The sequence below is a fragment of the Argopecten irradians genome, chromosome 10 (genome assembly GCF_041381155.1).
Source record: "Argopecten irradians isolate NY chromosome 10, Ai_NY, whole genome shotgun sequence".
NCBI classification, from domain to species: Eukaryota; Metazoa; Mollusca; class Bivalvia; order Pectinida; family Pectinidae; genus Argopecten; species Argopecten irradians.
Window position 1 is genome coordinate 27,276,621 of NC_091143.1, and position 22,091 is coordinate 27,298,711.

Below are 22,091 nucleotides of genomic sequence, written 5' to 3' on the forward strand. Positions count from 1 at the left end.
GTGAAGAAGTCGTGACCATTTCGTTAAGTCAACATATTGTAAAAAAGCCAATAAATGGTTCAATCGATTCACGAATAGTTATATTGCTGCAGCAACTTCCTGAAATCAGATTTTTTTTATTTCTGATTTCAAGTAGTTGCTGCAGCAATATAACTACACAACAAAACTGACCAAATTACTTTCATGCTCACTATAGCCTTGCAATAGTTTTTTTTTACTTTGATCAGGGCACTCAACATGAATGTGTAGAAAGGAATGTCTTATTTTGTTTCAGATTCCTGTTATTGTATATAGAGTTGTGTAAATACTGTATATGATGAGCACAGCGGTGAGCACATCCCGTGCTAGCAGTAGGCAAAATAAGGACAAAAATGCAAAAGCTGCATCACGCCCGCAAGTAAAGACAGAGGAAACATCTTCAAAGATGCACCAGGTATAGAAAACATTTTTGTTCTGATCATCATCTAATTACAAGTGATTTTCATATGTACTCAAAATTCATGTTTATCATAAAGACTTCTTGAAAAACTTTTCCGTATTTTCTTAATATCACATATATTTGCCTAGATAGAAAAAAGTATTGTATATATTAACAAAAACAAAATGCAATATATTTATCCAACTAGAAATTATCGAGTTTGCATTCTGCGACTTTAAGCACTAGTCCGATGCCCACGACTAGTAATTTTACAGGTGGACTAGTGCTAATTGTAATAAACTAGTCCAATTGGACTAGTGCTCACAACCGGATTAAAATCTGCATATATGATATTTACATGAGCGGTGGTCAGTTGCATTTTTCAACACATTTTGAGTGCATTATGTATGAGATTATTTTAGTCTGGATTCATCAGTTTATGAAAATTTGCATTCAGGTATGCATCCAGACTGTAATTTGGGTCAAAATTGTAAATTGATAATGACTGAAGTGCTGAAGCAAAACGGATGTATATCTAATTTGGACTAGTGATTTAATTGTCAGATTATCAAAACTTTGGGCTTTGCTAGTCCAAATGACCAGCAGAAGAAAAAAATTAACATCACAGACTGAGTTTTTATATCACTGGTTCGATTTCCTATTGTAGGCAACACCAGAACAGTTAAGACTGGCACAGATTTCACAGATCAGTGAAGATGAAACTATATTCAGACAGAAAGTACAACAGGTAAGCTTAATGATCTGATGATTAAATAAAAATGTCAAACTTTATGTTACTTGATTATAAACAGAAAAGCAATTGTAAAATTAACCCTTTAAGTGCCAAATAAAAAAAACATTGAAATAGGGTAATTCACTTGAGCTGGATTATATCGACACAGAGTTATATTATGATTTAACGTTTCATATACAAGATTTAATATTTATGTAATTTTTTTCCTCAGATTATTGATCTGACGGGTAAGACCGAGATGGAGTGTGAGATAGCTTTACATGATTGCCAACAGGATACTGAAAAGGCAATCAACATGCTTCTAGAGGGAGAGCATTATCAGGTAAATATTTATACAAATGAGAGTTTTTATCAACTCAATGATTTACAAGATCAGATGTGGGGGATTCATTGTATATTTTGTAGGGCTGAAACGATTAGTAATTTTTGTATTCGATTATTCGGTCACGTGTAATCGATTACTAATCGATTAATCTTTTGAATTGAATGCAACTAGGCTACTGACTACTGAAAACATCCGCCATGCGTTGTTATCAACTAATAATAACACCTACTGTACAATATGACAGAGGACATGTCTTATATAATATAAGCCTACCAACAAATAACAATAGATTTATTGACAAAACAAACGTATTTTATCCCAAATAAGCTCTGAATTCCGTTCCTGTATCGTCTTCCGTAACATCGTTTATATCAAGTCTGCTAACCCGCTGTTTTGACGTGACCTTCACATGTACGACTAATCAACCAAATCTGGATCGCCACGGACCGGCATGACCAAATTTTCGTCAAAGAACTTTTTATTTCCGTGATCAAAAAAATAAAATAAATCAACAACTCTTATCTTCAATTAGAATATGAACAAAAACGTTCTTTTTATATGATAAACACATGCAATAGTAAAATTTAAATGTTTCAAGATTACTGCTCCCGAGCGTCCCGGCGGCGATTAGGCCTCCGTGACGTAACAACATGGAGTCGATCGCTAGTGAAAATTGGCGAACAGCGTGTTGCAAGCTTTCTCATGACATCCACTTTTTCATTGATTAATGACTTTAACTTCCACAGAGACGTAATTTAACAAGTATTTCTCACATCATATATGCTTTGTTGAGTTCAAAACATGTACCTAAAGAGATGAAACTCCAGTCGGAATGGCTTACTCAGAAATCCATGATCTGTCAACGTGTTTAGTCAGCTTACAATGCACTTGCTATGCATGTTACGATTAACGATTAATAAATTCTTTAATCGATTATCAGCGATTAGCTTCAATAATCTAATCGCCTCCGATTATTCGACTAATCGTTTCAGCCCTAAGATTTTGTATATTTTATATTTATCTTCACAATGTGTAAGATGACCTGCTAAGATCAACATGTAGTCAAGTTTAAATAAAGTCTATAATTATTATTATTATTAAAAAAACTTGTGAACAAATTCTAATTGTGTATAATTACGAACTGTCAGAGTTTTCACTTAAAAATATATATTGCTTTCTATCATAAGGGTGAGTGGCGTGAGACAGGTGGAAAGAAAAAGAAAAGGGCAAATCCTCCCAATAAGACAGAACCACAACAGAACAGTATTGATGAAAAGCAAGACAAAAATGAGCAGAACTTTGAACCAAGAGAGCGTCCTGACAGAAGTGGCGACAACAGACCAGAAAGCAACTCGCGCAGAGGACGACGATTTGACAGTCGGCCACCTCGTCTGGCTCGTGGGCGAGGGAGGGAGAGAGGAGATGGTGGATTCAGAGGAAACAGGGACAGTAATGATCATGACAATAAAGAGAATGGTTTTGGGACCTTTGACAAAGATCGAGATACAGATAACAGAGGCAGAGGACGTGGAAGAGGGAGGGGTAAGCAGATTGTTTAGTTATTGATTTTATATTTATATATCTTTAACTAGTTTATGAAAAATAAAGAACAGAAAAAGAAAATCAGACTATTCAGATGTTGAATATGTATGAATGAGAAGAGAATATGGAGATTGAAAAGGCTTTACACATGATGTAAATTACTACCATTTTACCGCAACCGAGAATGATGCAAGTTAATTGACCCCTACTGCTTAGCGACTGACTTGTATCAAAATATTGTTTGAGGGTACTCGTGTATATAGACATTGTACCCACACAGGTAAATCAGTGCTGATGGAAAAATTGGGCCTCTTACCAAGTGACTTAGACTTAAGTGTGTGAAAAACCAAACAAACTCTTTAAGAAATCACAACTTTCAAACACATTGGGACCTGATCACAACCCTATCATAATAATTGTCTATATTAGAATTCGGTAACATATTACAATTAGTACAGTCTGGAAATGATCTATGCACTAGACACATGTACAATGTTTTGCTTACAAGGCAGTAGTAGCCATACACTTTCATAAGAATGCCATAACTAAAACTGTGAAGTTTTGAAGTTACAATTTTTGTTGTAAAATATGTGTATATCCAAGGAATACTATTAGAATATTCTTTATATGGCATTCTGAAGGACTCTCATTCAGGGCCATCTAACTTGTAACAGACGAGAGTTTTCCAATTAAATTGATGCAGTTTAGATAGGCTTATCGAGAACTCCTCAGAAAAGTGCAAGTATATATAAAAAAAATTACGGTTTGGCTGTTTGTAATCCAATTACAGATGCTTTGCATATATGAGATTTTAAAGTTCCAATATCCGTGTCTGTATTATTTTTTTCATGATTTAGTTGTATATAGTGCAGAGACAGGACTAAATCAATGTCAAGATGATTGATAATGATTCAGAAAGTTTTTATAAAAAATCAATTAAATATTGAACATCGCTATGTGGGTTCCATTAAGTCAAACAAGCCGAAGTTAGCTGACTTTGTAACGTCGCTGAGAACGTCATGTGACTACCGTAACTATTTAAAGTCTGTATGAACTTTCCAACTTCTGTGCGGCAATAATTGGAACTTCTATGGCGACCAGTTTAAAATAAAGCCATGTTTACAAGTATCAACTTTCAACAACTGCTGTACCAAAGTTATTAAGAAATCATTATAAATATTCATTGATATAACTTAATTTCAACTACTTCTACAAATATTAACAATATCGGGGTCAGTCTAATTTGACTTTTTGTTGATAGTTACATATAGTGTGATTTTAAATCATGTGTATTCATTAGTGATGTTCCGATTATTGAAAAACTAGAAAGAGAAATGTAAGTGCTCGATTGTTTTTTCATAAGCTTGATAAATCAATATAAATGCATTTAAAACTAACAGTGTAAGTGAGGGCGCCGGGCGCGGGTAAATGGCCAAAGGGGGCGCCGTAATTTGAGACCATTTTTAGATGTTTTTTCTGAAACAAACTATAGTCATCTTGCTTTTAGTTTCGTATTTTCTGAAACTTACTATACCAACTTACGTTTTGAAGTCAAATAAGTGTTGAAATTACATAATTATGAAGAAATGTATGCACCAGAAGTATTAAACATTGGTTAAATATGTCTGTTTCACGGAATTTTGGCATTTCATGCTAGCCTGTTTGTTTACCATGCGTACACAAAATGGCGGACGGTGCTTTCGATCGCTACTTTCGTTTTGTGGCAGATGGGAATTACCGACAAGAGTACACAATAAAATGCTTAGAAATGATAACATTCCTGTTGTTTAGGAACCTTTATCATAGATATACAGTAAGTAATCATAAAACCTATATAGACATCGCTAAAATGTTGTTGCCAGTTAGTCTTCATCCATACACGTGTGTGGGGCATTCAAGTGACACGTTTTATTTTGAACATGGCGTTTTCGCTGTTTGTATGTGTAAACACTTGGCAAAGATGTCCGAAGTTGTCCAATGCAATAAATTTAGTGCTTATAAAAGATGATCGGATATCTGTTAAGCATCAGATTGATGTGAAACAGTATTTTTTTTAGCGTCTGCAAAGACAAATCGTCACAATCTGGCACAAAAGTTGTATGAAATTAGTTGATTTTTTTCAGCAAAAAACGTGGGGGCGCCCTTATTAGAGGAGGCGCTCTTAATAAGCTTGATAAATCAATATAAATGCATTTAAAACTGAACACAGTGTAAGTTTGAAGAGTAAAGTTGCGTTTCATGTGTTCATGAAGCCTGCAAGCTTGTGTTGTGTACAGGAAGAGCGATCTCAATCTTACAGGAAGTTGGAAAGTACACAAAGCTGTGGGTTTCATTTCGCATCTGTGCTTAATTATTAAAAGTTCAGAAGAAGAAAACACATTTTATTTTTGAAACTCAAATAAATATGTTTATAAATTAACAAATCAAAACACTTTTGAGAATGTGAAAGAAGTTATTTAAGTATTGCTGGTGAAAGATACGAAACTTCGATTGACAAAACCATTGTAAACAAATTGGCTGACACAGACAGTCAGGATGATATGATACTGTTGATAATCTTTAATATCTATTTTATCAAGATTTATGTACAGAATAAATGACAAAAGACTACACTCCACACAGAATCCGATTATTAGATTAATCGTTCAAACACATCCATCCGATAATCGATTGTAATTTTTACTTTTGATTGCCATCACTAGCATTCATACAGATCTGTTCAGGTCTACATGGTACCAGAATTTTAGATAGTATCTAAATCTGCTTTTGAGAAATGTAACCACTGTGAAATCATTAATAACCCTTCCTATGCATATAAAGCAACTATGTGTATAAATAAATTGAAATTTGATGTCATCAACATAGTTTAAATTTTGATCCGTGTGCCTATCATTTGCCACTGTTTATGGGTCCCAAATTCTGACGTTCATGTATTTTTTCAGGAGGGCCTCGAAGAGGAGGACGAGGAAGGTAAGTTTTACATTATAATTATTAATTATTAAAAGTTATCAGAAAACAGACATAAAGCTTCACTGCAACACAGCATTTCACACATTTTTTAGACAGGGATTAAGCTGATAAAAAGAAAACAAATTATTAGAGCTTTTAGAGTACTTAGAAATAATTTAGAAACATCATGATTTCATGCTCTTAATATTTCAGTGTAATTTTATCTCTCATATTTTAACAGGAATCCAAGGTTTGACAAGGGGCCTCAAATAGATACATGGACAAATGAAACAGCAGCAAATGCAGAGAAAGAAAATGCAGCAAGTATGATTCTTTTCATATTTCTTGGTAGTTCCATACTTGCATAGAAGTCAGTTTGTCCATAATGTAATTAACATATGATATGAAATTAAATATGTCCTTCCAAAAATGATTCTTTTGAGTATAAACCTTTTCAAGGAAGTGTCTTTAAGCTTTCAGTTGTCAGTCATTTGCATATTAGATATTTTTTCTTGGCTAATGATAGTTTTTCATTTCTATACAAATAAGAATTTTTTATCATGCAATTACATTCTACAAATAAAATGACAATTTTACCATGTTTTGATAGGTCCGTGGGAGTCAATGGAAGATTGGAATGAAGACACATGGACAGGAAGTGTAAGAAATTTTAGTTTCATTTTTCATTGTGACTATCAGATGTAATCATATGAAAAAAATCTTGGAAAGAAAATATGAAAAAAGGAAATATGTGCAAGTTTTATACTGGTATTTCTTGGTGAAAATCTCGGAAATTTTAGACATTCTTCTGAAATATCCTTTTGATCTTATGAATTAAAGCACATACAGTAATTCAGATTGCCAAATCTTCCAAAATGTCCCAAAGTTTTTGAAAATCCTTAATCATTCCAATAGAGGATGTCCTAGCAAAATTTTGTAAAAATCCAAAATGTCCCAAAGTTTTTTGAAAATCCTTAATCATTCCAATAGAGGATGTCCTAGCAAAATTTTGTAAAAATCCAAAATGTCCTTAAGATTTTAAAATCAATCTGAAACACTGACATCAAATAATTTATTCAATATATATCTTTTTACAGTTGTCAGAAACTAAAGTATTCACAGCAACAACAACGCAGGAAGACCCAGTATCTGAGAACACAACACCTATGGCCGACACTACAAATACTCTTGGACAAAGGTAACTAATGTCATTTAAGATCACATATATCCATAGAAAATTAGGTCAATTTCTCAAAAATGACATTACTTTCAACGTATACTTACTGAATCCAACGTCAAATGATTGTCGACAACAAACATGCAATATCTATCCAAATGGCATGGCTAATGAAACTATATTTTGAAATTTTGCAGATTGGACCTGGGGGCTCTCTTACAGAAGCCTACCAGTGATCCATCGGAGCCAGCGTACATTACGCAGTACAACCAACAAGCTACAGAGAGCATCAAAAATTCCATAGGGGTTGGTATAATATCTGTCTGGTTAAGAAATTTCTGCCATGAAAAGTTCAGGCGATGTTGACAAGTATTTGAGTTACTAAGACTTTAGCTTTGATGTTTCTTTTTCTTGATATCTGCACTTTTTTATATAGATTGGATCCTCTCCACGACAGAATCTCGGTAATCAGCTTGGTGGCTCGGCTTTGACTAACCACATGCAGACTGGACCTTTGTCAAGTCAGCTGCCCTCCTCATCTCTGTCCAATCAGCTTTCGGTGTCCCAACAGTCCTCCTCTGATGCCATCAATGCGTTGGTTTCGTCGTTTGGTCAGAATCAGACTTCCTACAGTCAGAGTTCTTCAGGATTCAGCCAGAGCGTGTCTGCTTATAGTCAAAGTCCACCAGGGTACAGTCAGACTTCCTCTGGGTTTAGCCAAGGCCAGTCAACATACAGTCAGAGTCCATCATCTGTTTACAGCCAGAACCAAACATCAGCCTATAGTCAGAGTCAGTCCTCTGGCTTCAGTCAGAACACAGGATCTGTATACAGCTCAAATCTTGAACAAAACAGTGGAGGACAGGTGGATTCAGTACCTTCCTCACAGTCTGGTTTACAACAGAGACCAAAGTCCCAGAGAACAAAATTGCCTCCACCTTCAAAGGTATGAGTAACATTTCAACTTCTAGATAGTTTCCAATCATAGTTAATAAACTTGTCTTAAGGAAATTTCCAGACACAAATAACGTTATAGTAATTGCTAAACTTAAAACAATAAGACACAACTAGTAAAGAAGGAGACATTGGTAATAAAGTCTTTAAAACATCATGTATTTGATAACGAGTAACAAACACATACTATTGAACTTTCATTGAATGCCACATTATTCCTATTCATTCAGATCCCAGCGTCTGCAGTAGAAATGCCCGGACACATGACAACAAGATTAGATGTTCAGTTTGGGACGTGGGAATATGGATCTGATAATTCCTCTCCATTCAGTTTTGGTGGTGAATCTTCTGTTACCAGTAGTATGAGCAGTGCAGGGCCTAGCAGGTAATTTTTTTTAATCTTTATTCTCTTTTAACAAGACAAGTCCTCCTGCTTTTAGTTAGTAAGATTTGACCATATATTATGTTCTGCTGTAAGGTTTGACAACTTTCAACATTAAATTGATTTAAAATCTTGTCTTTTCAGTACAACACAAACAATAACTGGTCACCTGCCCCCTCAGCAGGTGAGTAGTAAACCAAGCGAGTCTGTGATCTCCTCCTCCATAATGACCACACCGCCCGCTAATAGTACCTCTGCTATGTCGGGTGGTGACCAGACCTCTCCTAGGACAAACATATTCCATGCCTCTCCCTACACCACCCCCACCAAGAAGGACTCAGCATCACGCAGTCAGAACAAGGTACATATTTATACAATTTTCAGTAATCTTTTCGGATAAAGTTTCATTATGAGGCCAAAAAAAAAATGTCTGTTTAGGGTCACCCAACTGAGCCTAATTATTTTTTTCCTGACCCTAATTTTTTTTTCCCACTTTTCTAGAAAAAATATTAAAAAGTCAGGATTTTGATCTTAGACTCCGGTTCCTGCCATCATTTTAGAGTGAAAAACTCATCATTCCGACGACCCTATTTTTTTTGGCCTAATGTGTTTACATAGTGTCTATATAAATAAGCTTAACATGAATTATTGTAAGTTTTAACATAGTTTCTATATAAATAAGCTTAACATAAATTATTGTCAGTTTTAAAAGAAATATACAAAATAGATCCCATAATGTGAGTGTCATTTTGTTAAATGTTTGGTAAAAAAAGATAGTCTTGTGGCAGTATGCTTGTATCCTATGTCATGTGATTACAATTATTGTTTCAGATGAGCCCTCCAGAACCTATTCCTTTCCCTCCATCACAGTCCGACCGGAAATCCAGTCCAATGATAAACTCCCAGCATCCAGGATCTTCCAGCTCTCTCTCATCTGGTAAGTTATATTCAATTCTGTTATCAAACTGAACATTCATGTTTCAAATATGTTGAATACATTAAGACACATAAAATATAAGAAGGATGATTTAGTGTTGTAAAGTGAATATTATAGCTTTCTACAATTTAGATTACTTGAGATTTTATGTAAAATTTTGACTAAGATAATAAGGAACTTAAAGTTGTGATTCTTTTCAATTTCAGGACCATTGGCAACATCCAAGCCAGATTCCACTAATTTAAATTCCTTCAGTCAATCAACGCAAGGTTATGCATCAACAACATATCCATCGCAAAAGACAGGACTCTCAACCAATTCTGGTCGATCTAGTGCCACCGGGCTTTCAAGTAGTACTGGCTTGTCCAATGCTGCAGGGCTTTCAAATTCCACAGGAATTACAAACAATTCTGGTCTTTCAAATTCGGCTGGACTTTCAAGTACATCAGGATTCTCACATTCATCTTCATCACAGCCAGGCTCTTACCAGAACCAGTATCAGACTGGCTCCAACCAGTATCAAACTAGTCAGAACCAGTTCCCTAGTGGACAGAACCAATACCAGAGTGGTCAGAATCAGTATCAGTCTTCTACACAGAATCAGTTCCATAGTAATCAGAATCAATTCCAAAATTATGGACAGTCGACTGGGTCATCATTCCAGAACTCCAATTCGTACTCTAGTGGAAGTGGTTCCTACAGTGGTAGTTCAAGCCAACAAACCCAAGGAAATCTGTATCCATCATCAGGCACAAACTCGTACCAATCTACAAACTCACTGTATCATCAAGGAAACTCATCACAGACTACGTCATATCAACCACAGACAAATTCATCTTCTTATCATGGTGCCCGGGACTCACAAGCTGGTTCTTACCCTACCAGTGTTAGTAGAGACTCACAGTCGGCTTCATTTCCGGCCAACGTGAGCCAGTCAGGGTCATATCCAACTAGTGGGAGTCGGGACTCACAGACAGGCTCGTCATTCCAGGCGTCTGTCACTCAGTCTAGTGCTACTTCTTACCAAAGAGACAGTCAGTCGGCTCTGTCGACGCCGGCCACACAAACACAGTCGGTGTACACTACCTCCCAGGGGTATGGTACATCTCCACACCAAAACAGCTTGCCATCAAACTTACAAACGTCGCCACTGTCTGGAGTGTCTGCTAACAAGATCAGTGAAACTTTGTCAAAGATGACAGTGAAAGACTCGTCCTTGGATACTAGACAATCACCACAGGTACAACTGGTTGTTGTTTATTTGTATGGATTCATTATACATTACTATGTAAACGAAAAAATTGCTCTTTTGTTCCCACAAGGATATTTCATGAAAGTGAAATAAGCAACATTTGTGCAATATCAGGTAGTTGGATTATAGAGCAATGTAGGTATAGTTTATATTGTTGGCATATGAATGATTGAAATTGAGATTACTGTAATAGTAGTCCAAATGTAATCTTTAGGTTTTAGTTCTAAGGTTATAATATTTAAGTATATTTTTGAAGAATTTAACAATTCTCAACGTGTATGCTAATGATTTAGCGAAAGCGATACATCATAACTTATTTTGTTAAATAGTTGATCATTGATATACCTTAGTTAGTATAAGGATATTCCAAAACATTTGAAGTATTTGGAATGGGTTTATGTACTACATATTGTGTTACAGCCTTTTTTTTAAAATTGCTGTTTGGGTACATGTTAGTAGATATGTAAATTTTGGTATAATACCTTGAATGAGGCTACTAATAGAAACTGGAGTATATAGCATCAAGAGTGATTGGTACTAGATATAAAAAATATGCAATGATAAACAATACATTGAATACATGTGATAATGATTAATTCACAATCTGCATTTCATTTCCTCAAATAAATTTGGTCAGAAAAAATTTGGATTGATATTTTGATTTTCAGTATGACAGTTCAACATCTACAACGACAAGTAATTTAACGACGACAACAATAACAACATCTCTAGCAACAAGAACAACAACACCATCAGCTGTAGTGTCTACCATTGCTTTGACGACAACAGTTGGATCAACCAAAGTTATGACTGCTCCTTCAACAAGTAGTAAGTACACTATCAGTCTGTAATAAAATGCTTTATTTAATTACTGTAAACAACTTTCTTTTGTGTGCAATTTACTTTCGTGAATTTTGCAATCCAATTAACATTTACATCATTGATGCTGATCGGAATTTACGGACAATTTTAAATTTGTGAATATTAATGTTCACATTTGTTTTGAAAGGGACTTGACATTGTGGAATTCGATAACCGCAAAAGTAAGTTGTTTTACAGTAACATGATCTCTAAATGCGATTGGATCTAAATTTGAGTTACAGGAAACACACTTCATAATAGATTTGTTCATGATTAAGGCTTTTCATTAAAGTTTGTCAACATGAGATGTTGCTGTATATTTTCAGCCACCAAGAACACTCCAAATCTACCACCTGGTGTACTGCTAGGTCATCAGTACATTATGGGACAGGGGACGATGCCACCATATTTCGTAAGTCAACATCTTCCTTATCCTTGCATGCTTAAGGTGATATTCTCTGGTGAACAGATAGTTGAATAGGTTACCAAGTAGATAAATGGATTCTGTGAAAAATCAGTCAGAAGGAGTATTACAATAGGAAGGGGAGAGAACGTACCAAATTTATATGGGGGGGGGGGAAAGAATAATTTTTAAGTTTTGTTGACAAAAAATATTGAATACAACAACCAGGAAAGATTGTCGTGCTATTAACGCAATATTTAAATCGGGAATGATTTTGGCTGATATCTGAAAATTTTACTTTTGAATGATGTAGGGACTGCAACAGCCTTTGTATGCAAGTTATACAGACGAGCTTCAGCTTCAACTTCAACAGAGATTACCCCCTACCCTGGTGAGTGTCAAGTTCTTCAGCAAATTATTAATCTTTGATACTCCAGGAGCTACTACCACTGTCATTAAAATATGCACCCCTAGACTATAGTAAAACTGAAGGTATTGCAGGGGAATAAGATACTGACCAATCGTAGGCCTACAAAATTCTTTTAAATATTAGAAACTTCAAGGAGCTTCAAAGCCAGTACAGTATACAGTTGTTTTGATTAAGCCTCCCAGACTCATCTTGTAAACAAGTTTTCACACACAGAGCCTTAGTTATGCTGTGATAAATTCTAGGGGTAAATATGACAACGTACATAACCTTTGGAGTATTCAGGATAACTATTCATATAATCTTTCGGATCTGATGTTATATCGTACATATGGAAATATCGAAGTAAAGTGTTATAGTGTTATACAACCTAATAGAGCATTTAGATAATTTTATGCAACGCACGATTTGTATCTAATCACTTTTTCATTTGGAAAGCCCCTATTTTCAATGGTTTCATAAATAATTTCTTAGGTTTTACAATGCCTTCACAATTACTGTTTAATTTGTGTAATTGCAGGCAAATTACAATTACGACATGTCAGGATTCGGTGTGCCAACTACCATGACGGGACGAGACCAGAACTCGTTAGGAAATGTGCCATATTCTGGTATGAGATATTACAAATAAATATGTACCATATTTTCCGGCTGATAATTCGTACCCAAAACTTAGTCCTACCATATATGATGTATGTTGTATGATCTGAAAATCACCCCCATATTCCTACGTATATATATCTCTGTTGATCTGTACTGAAGTACGGTATTGATTAAAATAATTAAAATTGTCTGTAAAGTTGTTATGTAAAATGTAAAAAAAATTTAAAAAAAAAAAAAAAAAAAAAAACATAACACTCGCAAGGAAATAAAAATATCTTGATCAATATATGAATTTGATCATGTTTCTGATCATTGTTACTCTGCCATTACGTAGGCCTATTGTGTAAATAAACATTGCGACCGTTCGACTTCACACTTACTCTCACTCATATTCCAGTACGCCGGTTAATTTACTTTCTTCAGTATGCACAAGATTGTATTATATCTGTGTATACAAAAATTGTCTGAGGTTCTTTCTCCTACTACACTGCTTGTTAAAAGTTTAGGCTAAATTGTTTGAAATTTGCTACCAGTTAACAGACTAAGGCAAGACACTTTTAGACTGGTAATCTTCAAAATATATTTTGATTTCTATCACAACTAGTATTCATTACCATATTTAATTGTTTTTGCTGTTTTGTTTACAGCTGCAGACAACAAGATTGGAAGAGTGGATGCTCAGTCACCTATTCCTGCTTCTCAACAACAGTCGACACAATCTGCTCACCAACAGCAACACTTCATCAATCTCCCATATGGCTATTACTACCCTTCAGTCTTACCATCAGCTGCTGGATTCCAGTATCCTACTATGTTTCCGGTACAGGCTTCAGAAAAAAACATTTGTGGTGTATCATTGTGAAATAGAGGGTATTTTGTATTACCCATATCTGTTCATTTGGAGACATGGGCTTTCATATCTTGTAGACATTTCTAGTTCGTCATATTTTGCATTGTGTATCCTATGTGGGCTTCAGATAAATCTATATTCCATCGCTATGTAATTGTGGGAATGTAGTGTTAGCCATGTCTTGAGGACTTTCTTTTATCTCCCCCTTTGGATAAAGGATAATAGAATCTTACATGGGTCCGTCAAGATATCCCTGTCCACTTGACAGATCCATGTTTGATTTTTTTCTCCCATACTTTAAAAGAAAAAGCTGAAATTCTCGTTGCTTTCCAGGCTTTTCATCGCCCCATTTTCACAGGAATGTCGTTATACGTCCAAATTGATGACGTGATCGACATTGCACGATGCGGTTATGCCGCATGTATCGATGATGTCACGTTATTGTCTAGCGCGTTTGAGCTGTCTTACACCCCCCTGTGTAAGATAGAATTATCTTTTCCCTAGCAACCACAGGATATCCCTGTGAAGTATGGGAGAATGACATACCCTACATTGTATTCTGATATAATGACTTCCATTTATTTCAAAGATATCACTATTAGATGATACTGTCATGTTTTAGAAGTATTTCTGCTGAAGTGCTGCTGTGTAAAAGTAATTCCTGTGGGAATGTGTTATTGTCATCAGAAATATTCTGACCATATGATTTCAAAGATTTTTTATTTGGCAGGTGCCACCAGTAACAAATACTGCACACGCTGGAACAACAGCTAACACCCAATACCAGAAAACGTATGGCGCATCACATGCATATGCTAGCAATAAAGGTATGTTACAGAACTTATTGACTTAAAAATGATTCAATCACTAAATTCAACAAAGACTTGCAACTGTACAAACATATTCTTGTTTACTTCAGTCCCCTTACCTACCTGTTTAAGTCAAACATTAGGCTATTCCTCTGGTTTACCAACACTATACGCCTGAAAGAAACATATTCTTATTTCTTGGTTGCCAATGCTTATAACCTGTCTGAAGTACCGCTTGTGTTCGACAGTTCAAAGGGGTTTGAGAGGACTTTATCTTAGGGAAAAACAATTATTTCTCTTTTTCAATTCTCATATCTTTCATTCTGATAGCTGAAATAGATAGGTAAAGTTAACATGAACATGGTGATGTTATACCATTTAATTGTGTAAATGACATTTCTGTTTGCAGGTGGATATGAAGATCTGACTCAGGGTTCAGACTTTGGCAAGTCATCATATGGTAACCCAGCACAGAACAAAGTTTCAGGAGTAACAGGTACGAGGATAGAGCAGCTAAGTGCTATTCTGAATTTAGCTTTACAAAAAACCAATATGACTTGAAGTATTGCAACATACTGTATATAAATCCTCCCCAATAAGCCTTCCAAAATGATCATGGTGTTATAAATCCAAAGCATTCATTTGTCCCCACCATGAAGGAGGGGGCACGAGTCCTAGAGAATGAATATTAGACTTGTAGCATGATGGGGATCAAGGGACCTTCATTCATGGTCTAATTCATCAAATATATCAACCTGAACTTCTTCTATTAAAAGAGTTCTTTGTATTGCCTTAATTGTTTTACCACTTCTATATACTTTGAGGTGTTGTATATATATAGTGCCAACAGTCTTTTTTGCATGTCATGAATGGGATGGTGTTGTTATAGAAAAGCTCTTTATCGTCATATAGAATAATCAATTAAAAAGGGTAATCATTAATTAAAGTGAACAGTCGGGCAAGGATGGCTAAAGTCGGTAAAAATGGTGTGAATGTATCCAGTATAATTTCTTATGAAATAGAAAAATAAAATCTCTCGCCAAAATCTGTCTGCGTACGAAGAAATTAATTTAAAGTATAGGAATCCTAAAACGTCCTCCCGGCTGACTATGTCCGTGGTTACATTTACACGCAGCCTCGCTTTCAATGCTTTCAACTTTCCTTTACTTTAATGGTCAGAACTGGGAAACGTAAGCAGAACTTGGCCGTCGTATTAATATGTGAGAACTTTTGGAAGGCCAATGAAGACTGGTTAGACTGGTTTTCTTTGCCCGACTATTCACTTTAATGTTGACTGTTTTCTATATAGGATCTGTTGCATCAGTACCCGGAGCTGCTGACATGCCTGGATCAGGCTATGGCAAGTCTCACACCCAGGTTAGTACCGTTTTCTACCACTCTCAGTTCCTGGCACACATTCTTTCTGTTGTATATGTGTGTTATTAACCACATCAGGTGAGTCCGTTTTTACAAGCATTCATTTGCCGTTTTGCAAAATGCCTGATTGCGATTTTTGCTGGAAATTTAATCTTGACTTTATTTTTTCAATGCAATATTTATATTCTTGTACATATCTCTATTACATTTTTACATATCATTTAAGAATTGTTTTATTGAAATAATGGAATTGATGGGGTGGGGGGGATGAGGAGGGCATTGCTGTTCCTAGATTCAATGCATAGCTTTATGGTTTATTTTTGATATTTTACATTGATTTAAAATGAAAATCTCCCATAAAGTGACATCAAACAATAAAATAATTCATTTCAATATATTTCAATTTGATAGATATTGGCTTGTTTAAGTACAAGGAATACAAATGAAATGGATTTAGTAGATTCAATATTCATATATTGTTTCGGAAAGTTTGCATGTATATGTATTCTGTCTGAAAACTGAAATTGGATATTTCTATGGCAGAAGTCTTACGAGGAAAAGTCAGTGTAATTACTGCAATTTAAATATGTGCAAATTTATTTGTGTGAATAAATTGGCGTTTGAATTGTAAGGATTGAAGTATACATGCTAGAAAGATGCTCCATCGTTAAAAGACTAACATACTAGTGTTATCACTTCACAAAAGTTCAGTCTGTTACTTTGCTTTCAAAAAGATGCACATTGTTTCAGATGATACTTCTTACTGATAAAGTAAAGAAATATCCACATCGGAGCAGTAGTGAAGTATGTTATTTTCCATCCTTTGCCAAGTTTTATGTGTGATATTATGCGTTGTGACATAGACAAAGAGCAGATCTTAGATATCTCCTCCTGTTGTAAATACATTTTGCACAATTTCAGTCCTTCGTTTTAAATGGGCGAACTATCTTTATTTCAAATTCTCTCTCTCTTTTTTTTATGTAAAATCTAGTTTCGAGAAATTCCCCTTGCCCTTTAAAAAATGAAGAAAAATTTATTATGTTAATTTTATTATTTCATTTTGGTTCGTTATTAACTTGGTGACTGGTTGTTGTTTGCTGTATAATGATTTCTGTCGCTTTCCTATGTTTTTATTTTGGCACTCACTGCTTACTGTTCCTCAATTCTCACTGCCTGTCTCAGAAAATCAGATCTTTGTGTGATAAATATGTAGAATCTGTGTGGTAGGTTTTCTTTTGTAGAGCTAATGTCATAAAAATAAAAATGAAAATTATGATTGATTTTAAAATGATAATGTAATGTGAGATCATTGATTTGTTTGATTCTCACAGATATCTCTTGCAAATCAAGATTTGTAATCAAATACAGAAGACTATTCATCAATGCTTTTGTTTGTACCTACACTGTAAAACTGGGAATTAATTATGTTATTGACAAACAGAAAACCTGAATAACATCAATTTGGTTTAGATACATGTACTTGGGGAAATAATGTAGTTAAATGCAGCAGAACAGTGATGATATTGTAACTTTATACATTGATTACAAAATGATCTTTAAGTGGTATTTCTGAGTTCTGCTCTTGTTTGCTACATTCATACCCCCAAAAGAAAGTCTAAATTGTTTGTACATAATAACTTAAAGACTTCCGAGCCCGATACCAGAGATCTCTAAGAAGTTGATTTAAGTATATTCTGTCTTTGTGTCCATATTTTGACAAATAGATATTGGTATCCCAATGTCAGAACATTCTCAACATTTGCCTGGGCGACTCCTTAGCAATCTGAATGATTATAATCACAGACAAGTTAAATCAGATCCTACCTGACAGACATACTATATACACTCCATGAACTATATACCTTTGATAGAGACATATACACACCTAGAACATACATGCTGATGTTCCAATGAATTAGACACTAGTCACAGAACTCGTTTATAGTTTTGTTTATGTTACAAATATTTGACAACTGATGTAGGACAGTGATAAATAATTGACTTCTTTATGATTACAAAATTATCTGGAAGTGGTATTCCTGAGGTCTGCTCTTGTTTGCTAAATTTATAGCCAGTTAAAGAAAGTCTAAAGTGTTTGTATAGAATAACTAAAAGATTTCCCAGACCTTTATCAGAGATCTCAAAGGAGTTGATTTTGGTCTATCCTATCTTTGGGTCCATATTTTGACATCGAAAAATTTGTATCCCAATGTCAAAAGATTCCTGTATTACTCTTTAGCAATCAGAATGATTATCACACACTTTTACAAGTGAAATCAGATTTTACCTGATAGCATATATATATATATATAGAGACAGAAACATCTATTTGTCAGTATATCAGTCTGAAGAGCTCCCTTGAATGGGGCAAAAGCGCTCACTAGTCAGTCGTTATTGTTTTTATTTCTTATAGAGACAAATATATACATATACACCCTAGAATATAGATGTTGATGTTCCAATGAATTAGACACTAGTCCCAATAACTTGTTTACAACTATTTGACAACTGATGCAGGACAGTGATGATATATTTACTTGCTTTCATTGATTATAAATGATCTTTAGTGGTATTTCTGAGTTCTGCTTCCGTGATATATATTAGTGAGATTCCTCCATGAGGTAATTCTATGATGCCTTGATCTCTAAAAGTTTGGGGACATTATCTATCGCCTTCAACATGTTTTTTTATAACTTTGAAGTTTTGAAGAAGAAGAAACTTGACTTCTCTACATTAATTACATACATATTTGGTATGTGTATTATTTGAACTATTAACTTGAAATTGTTAACTTCCAAGATTAGAACTTGTTGATTATCCTAACCAACCTATACAGTATTAATTCATTAATGCTTATGGAATACTCAGAATTCTGCCAAAAAGATATTGTGCGAACTCAATTCTAACACAGCTGAGGAATTGTTTTGTGCTTGAAATGGTGATTAGACATTGTCTCGTTCGCATGATTGACCATGATTACAAATAGATGTTTCTGAGTTTTAAGTACAAATGTCTTTGAAATTACTCAGCTGCACTATTGAAATTGATGAAAATAAATTCCCCAAAAATAACATGCTATGGCCAATGTTCCTATTCAATATCAATCTTTTCTGAATTTGGCTGTATTGTCCTTACAAGGCTTACATGATATTGAATTTTACTTGCACGTCTGATAACAATGAAGACTTGCTCTCTACCGAAGAAGACAACTGATGTTGTCAATATTTGTTTTGAAATGTGTTGAATGTATGATGAAACAAAACATGACAGTCAAAATTTAAATGAATGCTGTGATTACTTATGTTTTAATTTCTGATTTCAACACATTAAATGTGTGTCATTAAAAGTAAAAACCAAGTATTGCTTGTGCATTCAAGTAACTAAACTGTTAATATCTTTCAATATACAATAAATCAAGAGTTTTAAGCTGAAAATTATTTAATGTGCTAATAATTTGGTGAAATGAATGTGGATCTATGTTTTTTAAGTTTACTAAGTTTTCTTAACAATTGCGACAAGACTAATGAACTAGCTATGTTAAATAAACGTGTTGAACATGTGATGAAGAAAAACATGACAGTCAATTATATCTATGATTGCTGTGATTACCTATGTTTTAATTTCTGAGATCAACACTTCCAAAACTAAGATAGAAAATGTGACATTGAGATTCTCTAGTCTGTGGAGAGCTATGGCAACATTACCTTTTACCAACAACCTCTGGGTTGTGAGTTCAAAACAAATGGCAGATTTATAGATATGATATACTAGGCACTAGTGAGTTTCCTTATACCAGTTTTATGTTCACATTTATATCTATACATTTCATTAGATTTTGATGGTGATTGATCAGGAATGAAAATCATAGGTCATATCTGACATTTTAAGACTACTTCAGCTGGTACTTTCTTTTGGAATCTTAGGTCATAACTTGAATATTAAAAAGTGAATTTAACCACCATAGAATTGTTCGCAGTATGGTTATTTTGGAATTTCCTTAAGTTTCCTGTTAAATTTGACTATCAAGTTAGGTGAGAGCTGAATTAATGATGAAGAAAAATTGAATCTCGTTAACATGATTCAATATGATATAACACAAGTTTCTGAGTTCAGCCAAATGCATCATCACTGATCAAAATATTTTTCTCTTTAAAATGCACATCAAGAACATTAGAAAATTTATATATATAATACAAATACATATTTGGTATGTGTATTATTTGAATTATTAACTTGAAATTGTTAACTTCCAAGATTAGAAATTGTTGATTATCCTAACCAACCTATACAGTATTAATTCATTAATGCTTATGGAATACTCAGAATTCTGCCAAAAAGATATTGTGCGAACTCAATTCTAACACAGCTGAGGAATTGTTTTGTGCTTGAAATGGTGATTAGACATTGTCTCGTTCGCATGATTGACCATGATTACAAATAGATGTTTCTGAGTTTTAAGTACAAATGTCTTTGAAATTACCCAGCTGCACTATTGAAATTGATAAAAATAAATTCCCCAAAAATAACATGCTATGGCCAATGTTCCTATTCAATTCAATCTTTTCTGAATTTGGTTGTCTTGTCCTTTCAAGGCTTACATGATATTGAATTTTACTTGCACGTCTGATAACAATGAAGACTTGCTCTCTACCGAAGAAGACAACTGATGTTGTCAATATTTGTTTTGAAATGTGTTGAATGTATGATGAAACAAAACATGACAGTCAAAATTTAAATGAATGCTGTGATTACTTATGTTTTAATTTCTGATTTCAACACATTAAATGTGTGTCATTAAAAGTAAAAACCAAGTATTGCTTGTGCATTCAAGTAACTAAACTGTTAATATCTTTCAATATACAATAAATCAAGAGTTTTAAGCTGAAAATTATTTAATGTGCTAATCATTTGGTAAAATGAATGTGGATCTATGTTTTGTAAGTTAACTGAGTTTTCTTAACAATTGCGACAAGACTAATGAACTAGCTATGTTAAATAAACGTGTTGAACATGTGATGAAGAAAAACATGACAGTCAATTATATCTATGATTGCTGTGATTACCTATGTTTTAATTTCTGAGATCAACACTTCCAAAACTAAGATAGAAAATGTGACATTGAGATTCTCTGTAGTCTGTGGAGAGCTATAGCAACATTACCACTTACCAACCACCTCTGGGTTGTGAGTTCAAAACAAATGGCAGATTTATAGATATGATATACTAGGCACTAGTGAGTAATGAATCCTTTCCTTGTACAGTATTATGTTCACATTTATATCAATTCATTTTGTTAGATTTTGATGGTGATTGATCAAGAATGAAAATCATAGGTCATATATGACATTTTAAGACTACTTCAGCTGGTACTTTCTTTTGGAATCTTATATATATATAATTAGGTCATAACTTGAATATTAAAAAGTGAATTTAACCACCATAGAATTGTTCGCAGTGGTTATTTTTGAATTTCCTTAAGTTTCCTGTTAAATTTGACTATCAAGTAAGGTGAGAGCTGAATAAATGATGAAGAAAAATTGAATCTCGTTAACATGATTCAACATGATAAAATATAAGTTTCTGAGTTCAGCCAAATGTATCATCACTGAATAAAATATTTTTCTCGTTAAAATGCACATCAAGAACATTTTATGTCTGATATTGTCGGTAATTTGTTGTAATTAAAAAGTTTGCCTGAACCATTATCTTGTCATTAAGTATATATTATAAATCATGCTTAATCTATTGTGAAATTTTCTTTTGATTGGTTGAAGTTGAAAGGTCAGTTGTTGTGATTTGTCATTTTAAAATTCCATGATGTTATGTTACTGTATTTTATCTTTAAAAGTTGAGTTTCTGTCATATTTAATGAGTAGAGGCTGAATCGATGATGATGAAAAATTGAATCTCGTTAACATGAATAGATATGAAATATACAAGTTTCTGAGTTCAGCCAAATACTCAGTGCAATAATCAAAACATTTTTTAGTTAAAATCTCTTGCATATCTTATATTGCTGACTTCATTTTATCATTGGTGTTGGAGACAACGTTGTGAAATACAAATTACAT

The 22,091-nt window shown here is 34.1% G+C and overlaps 1 protein-coding gene across 5 annotated transcripts in view; it reads left to right on the forward strand.

Moving 5' to 3' along the window:
• LOC138333531 (ubiquitin-associated protein 2-like) overlaps positions 1–22,091 on the forward strand; it is a 31,120-nt gene that overhangs the window by 762 nt on the left and 8,267 nt on the right. For 2 of the 5 annotated variants that reach the window (XM_069281972.1, XM_069281973.1), the window contains exons 2-24: positions 275–433; positions 1,086–1,166; positions 1,384–1,494; positions 2,685–3,039; positions 5,982–6,009; positions 6,230–6,312; positions 6,599–6,648; positions 7,086–7,186; positions 7,363–7,471; positions 7,602–8,111; positions 8,350–8,504; positions 8,646–8,862; positions 9,333–9,438; positions 9,645–10,678; positions 11,359–11,518; positions 11,878–11,963; positions 12,268–12,345; positions 12,902–12,992; positions 13,632–13,804; positions 14,565–14,661; positions 15,053–15,139; positions 15,953–16,020; positions 16,771–16,824. In XM_069281972.1, coding sequence (XP_069138073.1) covers positions 314–433; positions 1,086–1,166; positions 1,384–1,494; positions 2,685–3,039; positions 5,982–6,009; positions 6,230–6,312; positions 6,599–6,648; positions 7,086–7,186; positions 7,363–7,471; positions 7,602–8,111; positions 8,350–8,504; positions 8,646–8,862; positions 9,333–9,438; positions 9,645–10,678; positions 11,359–11,518; positions 11,878–11,963; positions 12,268–12,345; positions 12,902–12,992; positions 13,632–13,804; positions 14,565–14,661; positions 15,053–15,139; positions 15,953–16,020; positions 16,771–16,824 — 3,954 coding nt within the window. In that variant the 5' untranslated portion in view covers positions 275–313. The remainder of the gene's footprint in view (positions 1–274; positions 434–1,085; positions 1,167–1,383; positions 1,495–2,684; positions 3,040–5,981; positions 6,010–6,229; positions 6,313–6,598; positions 6,649–7,085; positions 7,187–7,362; positions 7,472–7,601; positions 8,112–8,349; positions 8,505–8,645; positions 8,863–9,332; positions 9,439–9,644; positions 10,679–11,358; positions 11,519–11,877; positions 11,964–12,267; positions 12,346–12,901; positions 12,993–13,631; positions 13,805–14,564; positions 14,662–15,052; positions 15,140–15,952; positions 16,021–16,770; positions 16,825–22,091) is intronic. The other 3 variants (XM_069281974.1, XM_069281975.1, XM_069281976.1) reach the window with 2 other exon arrangements.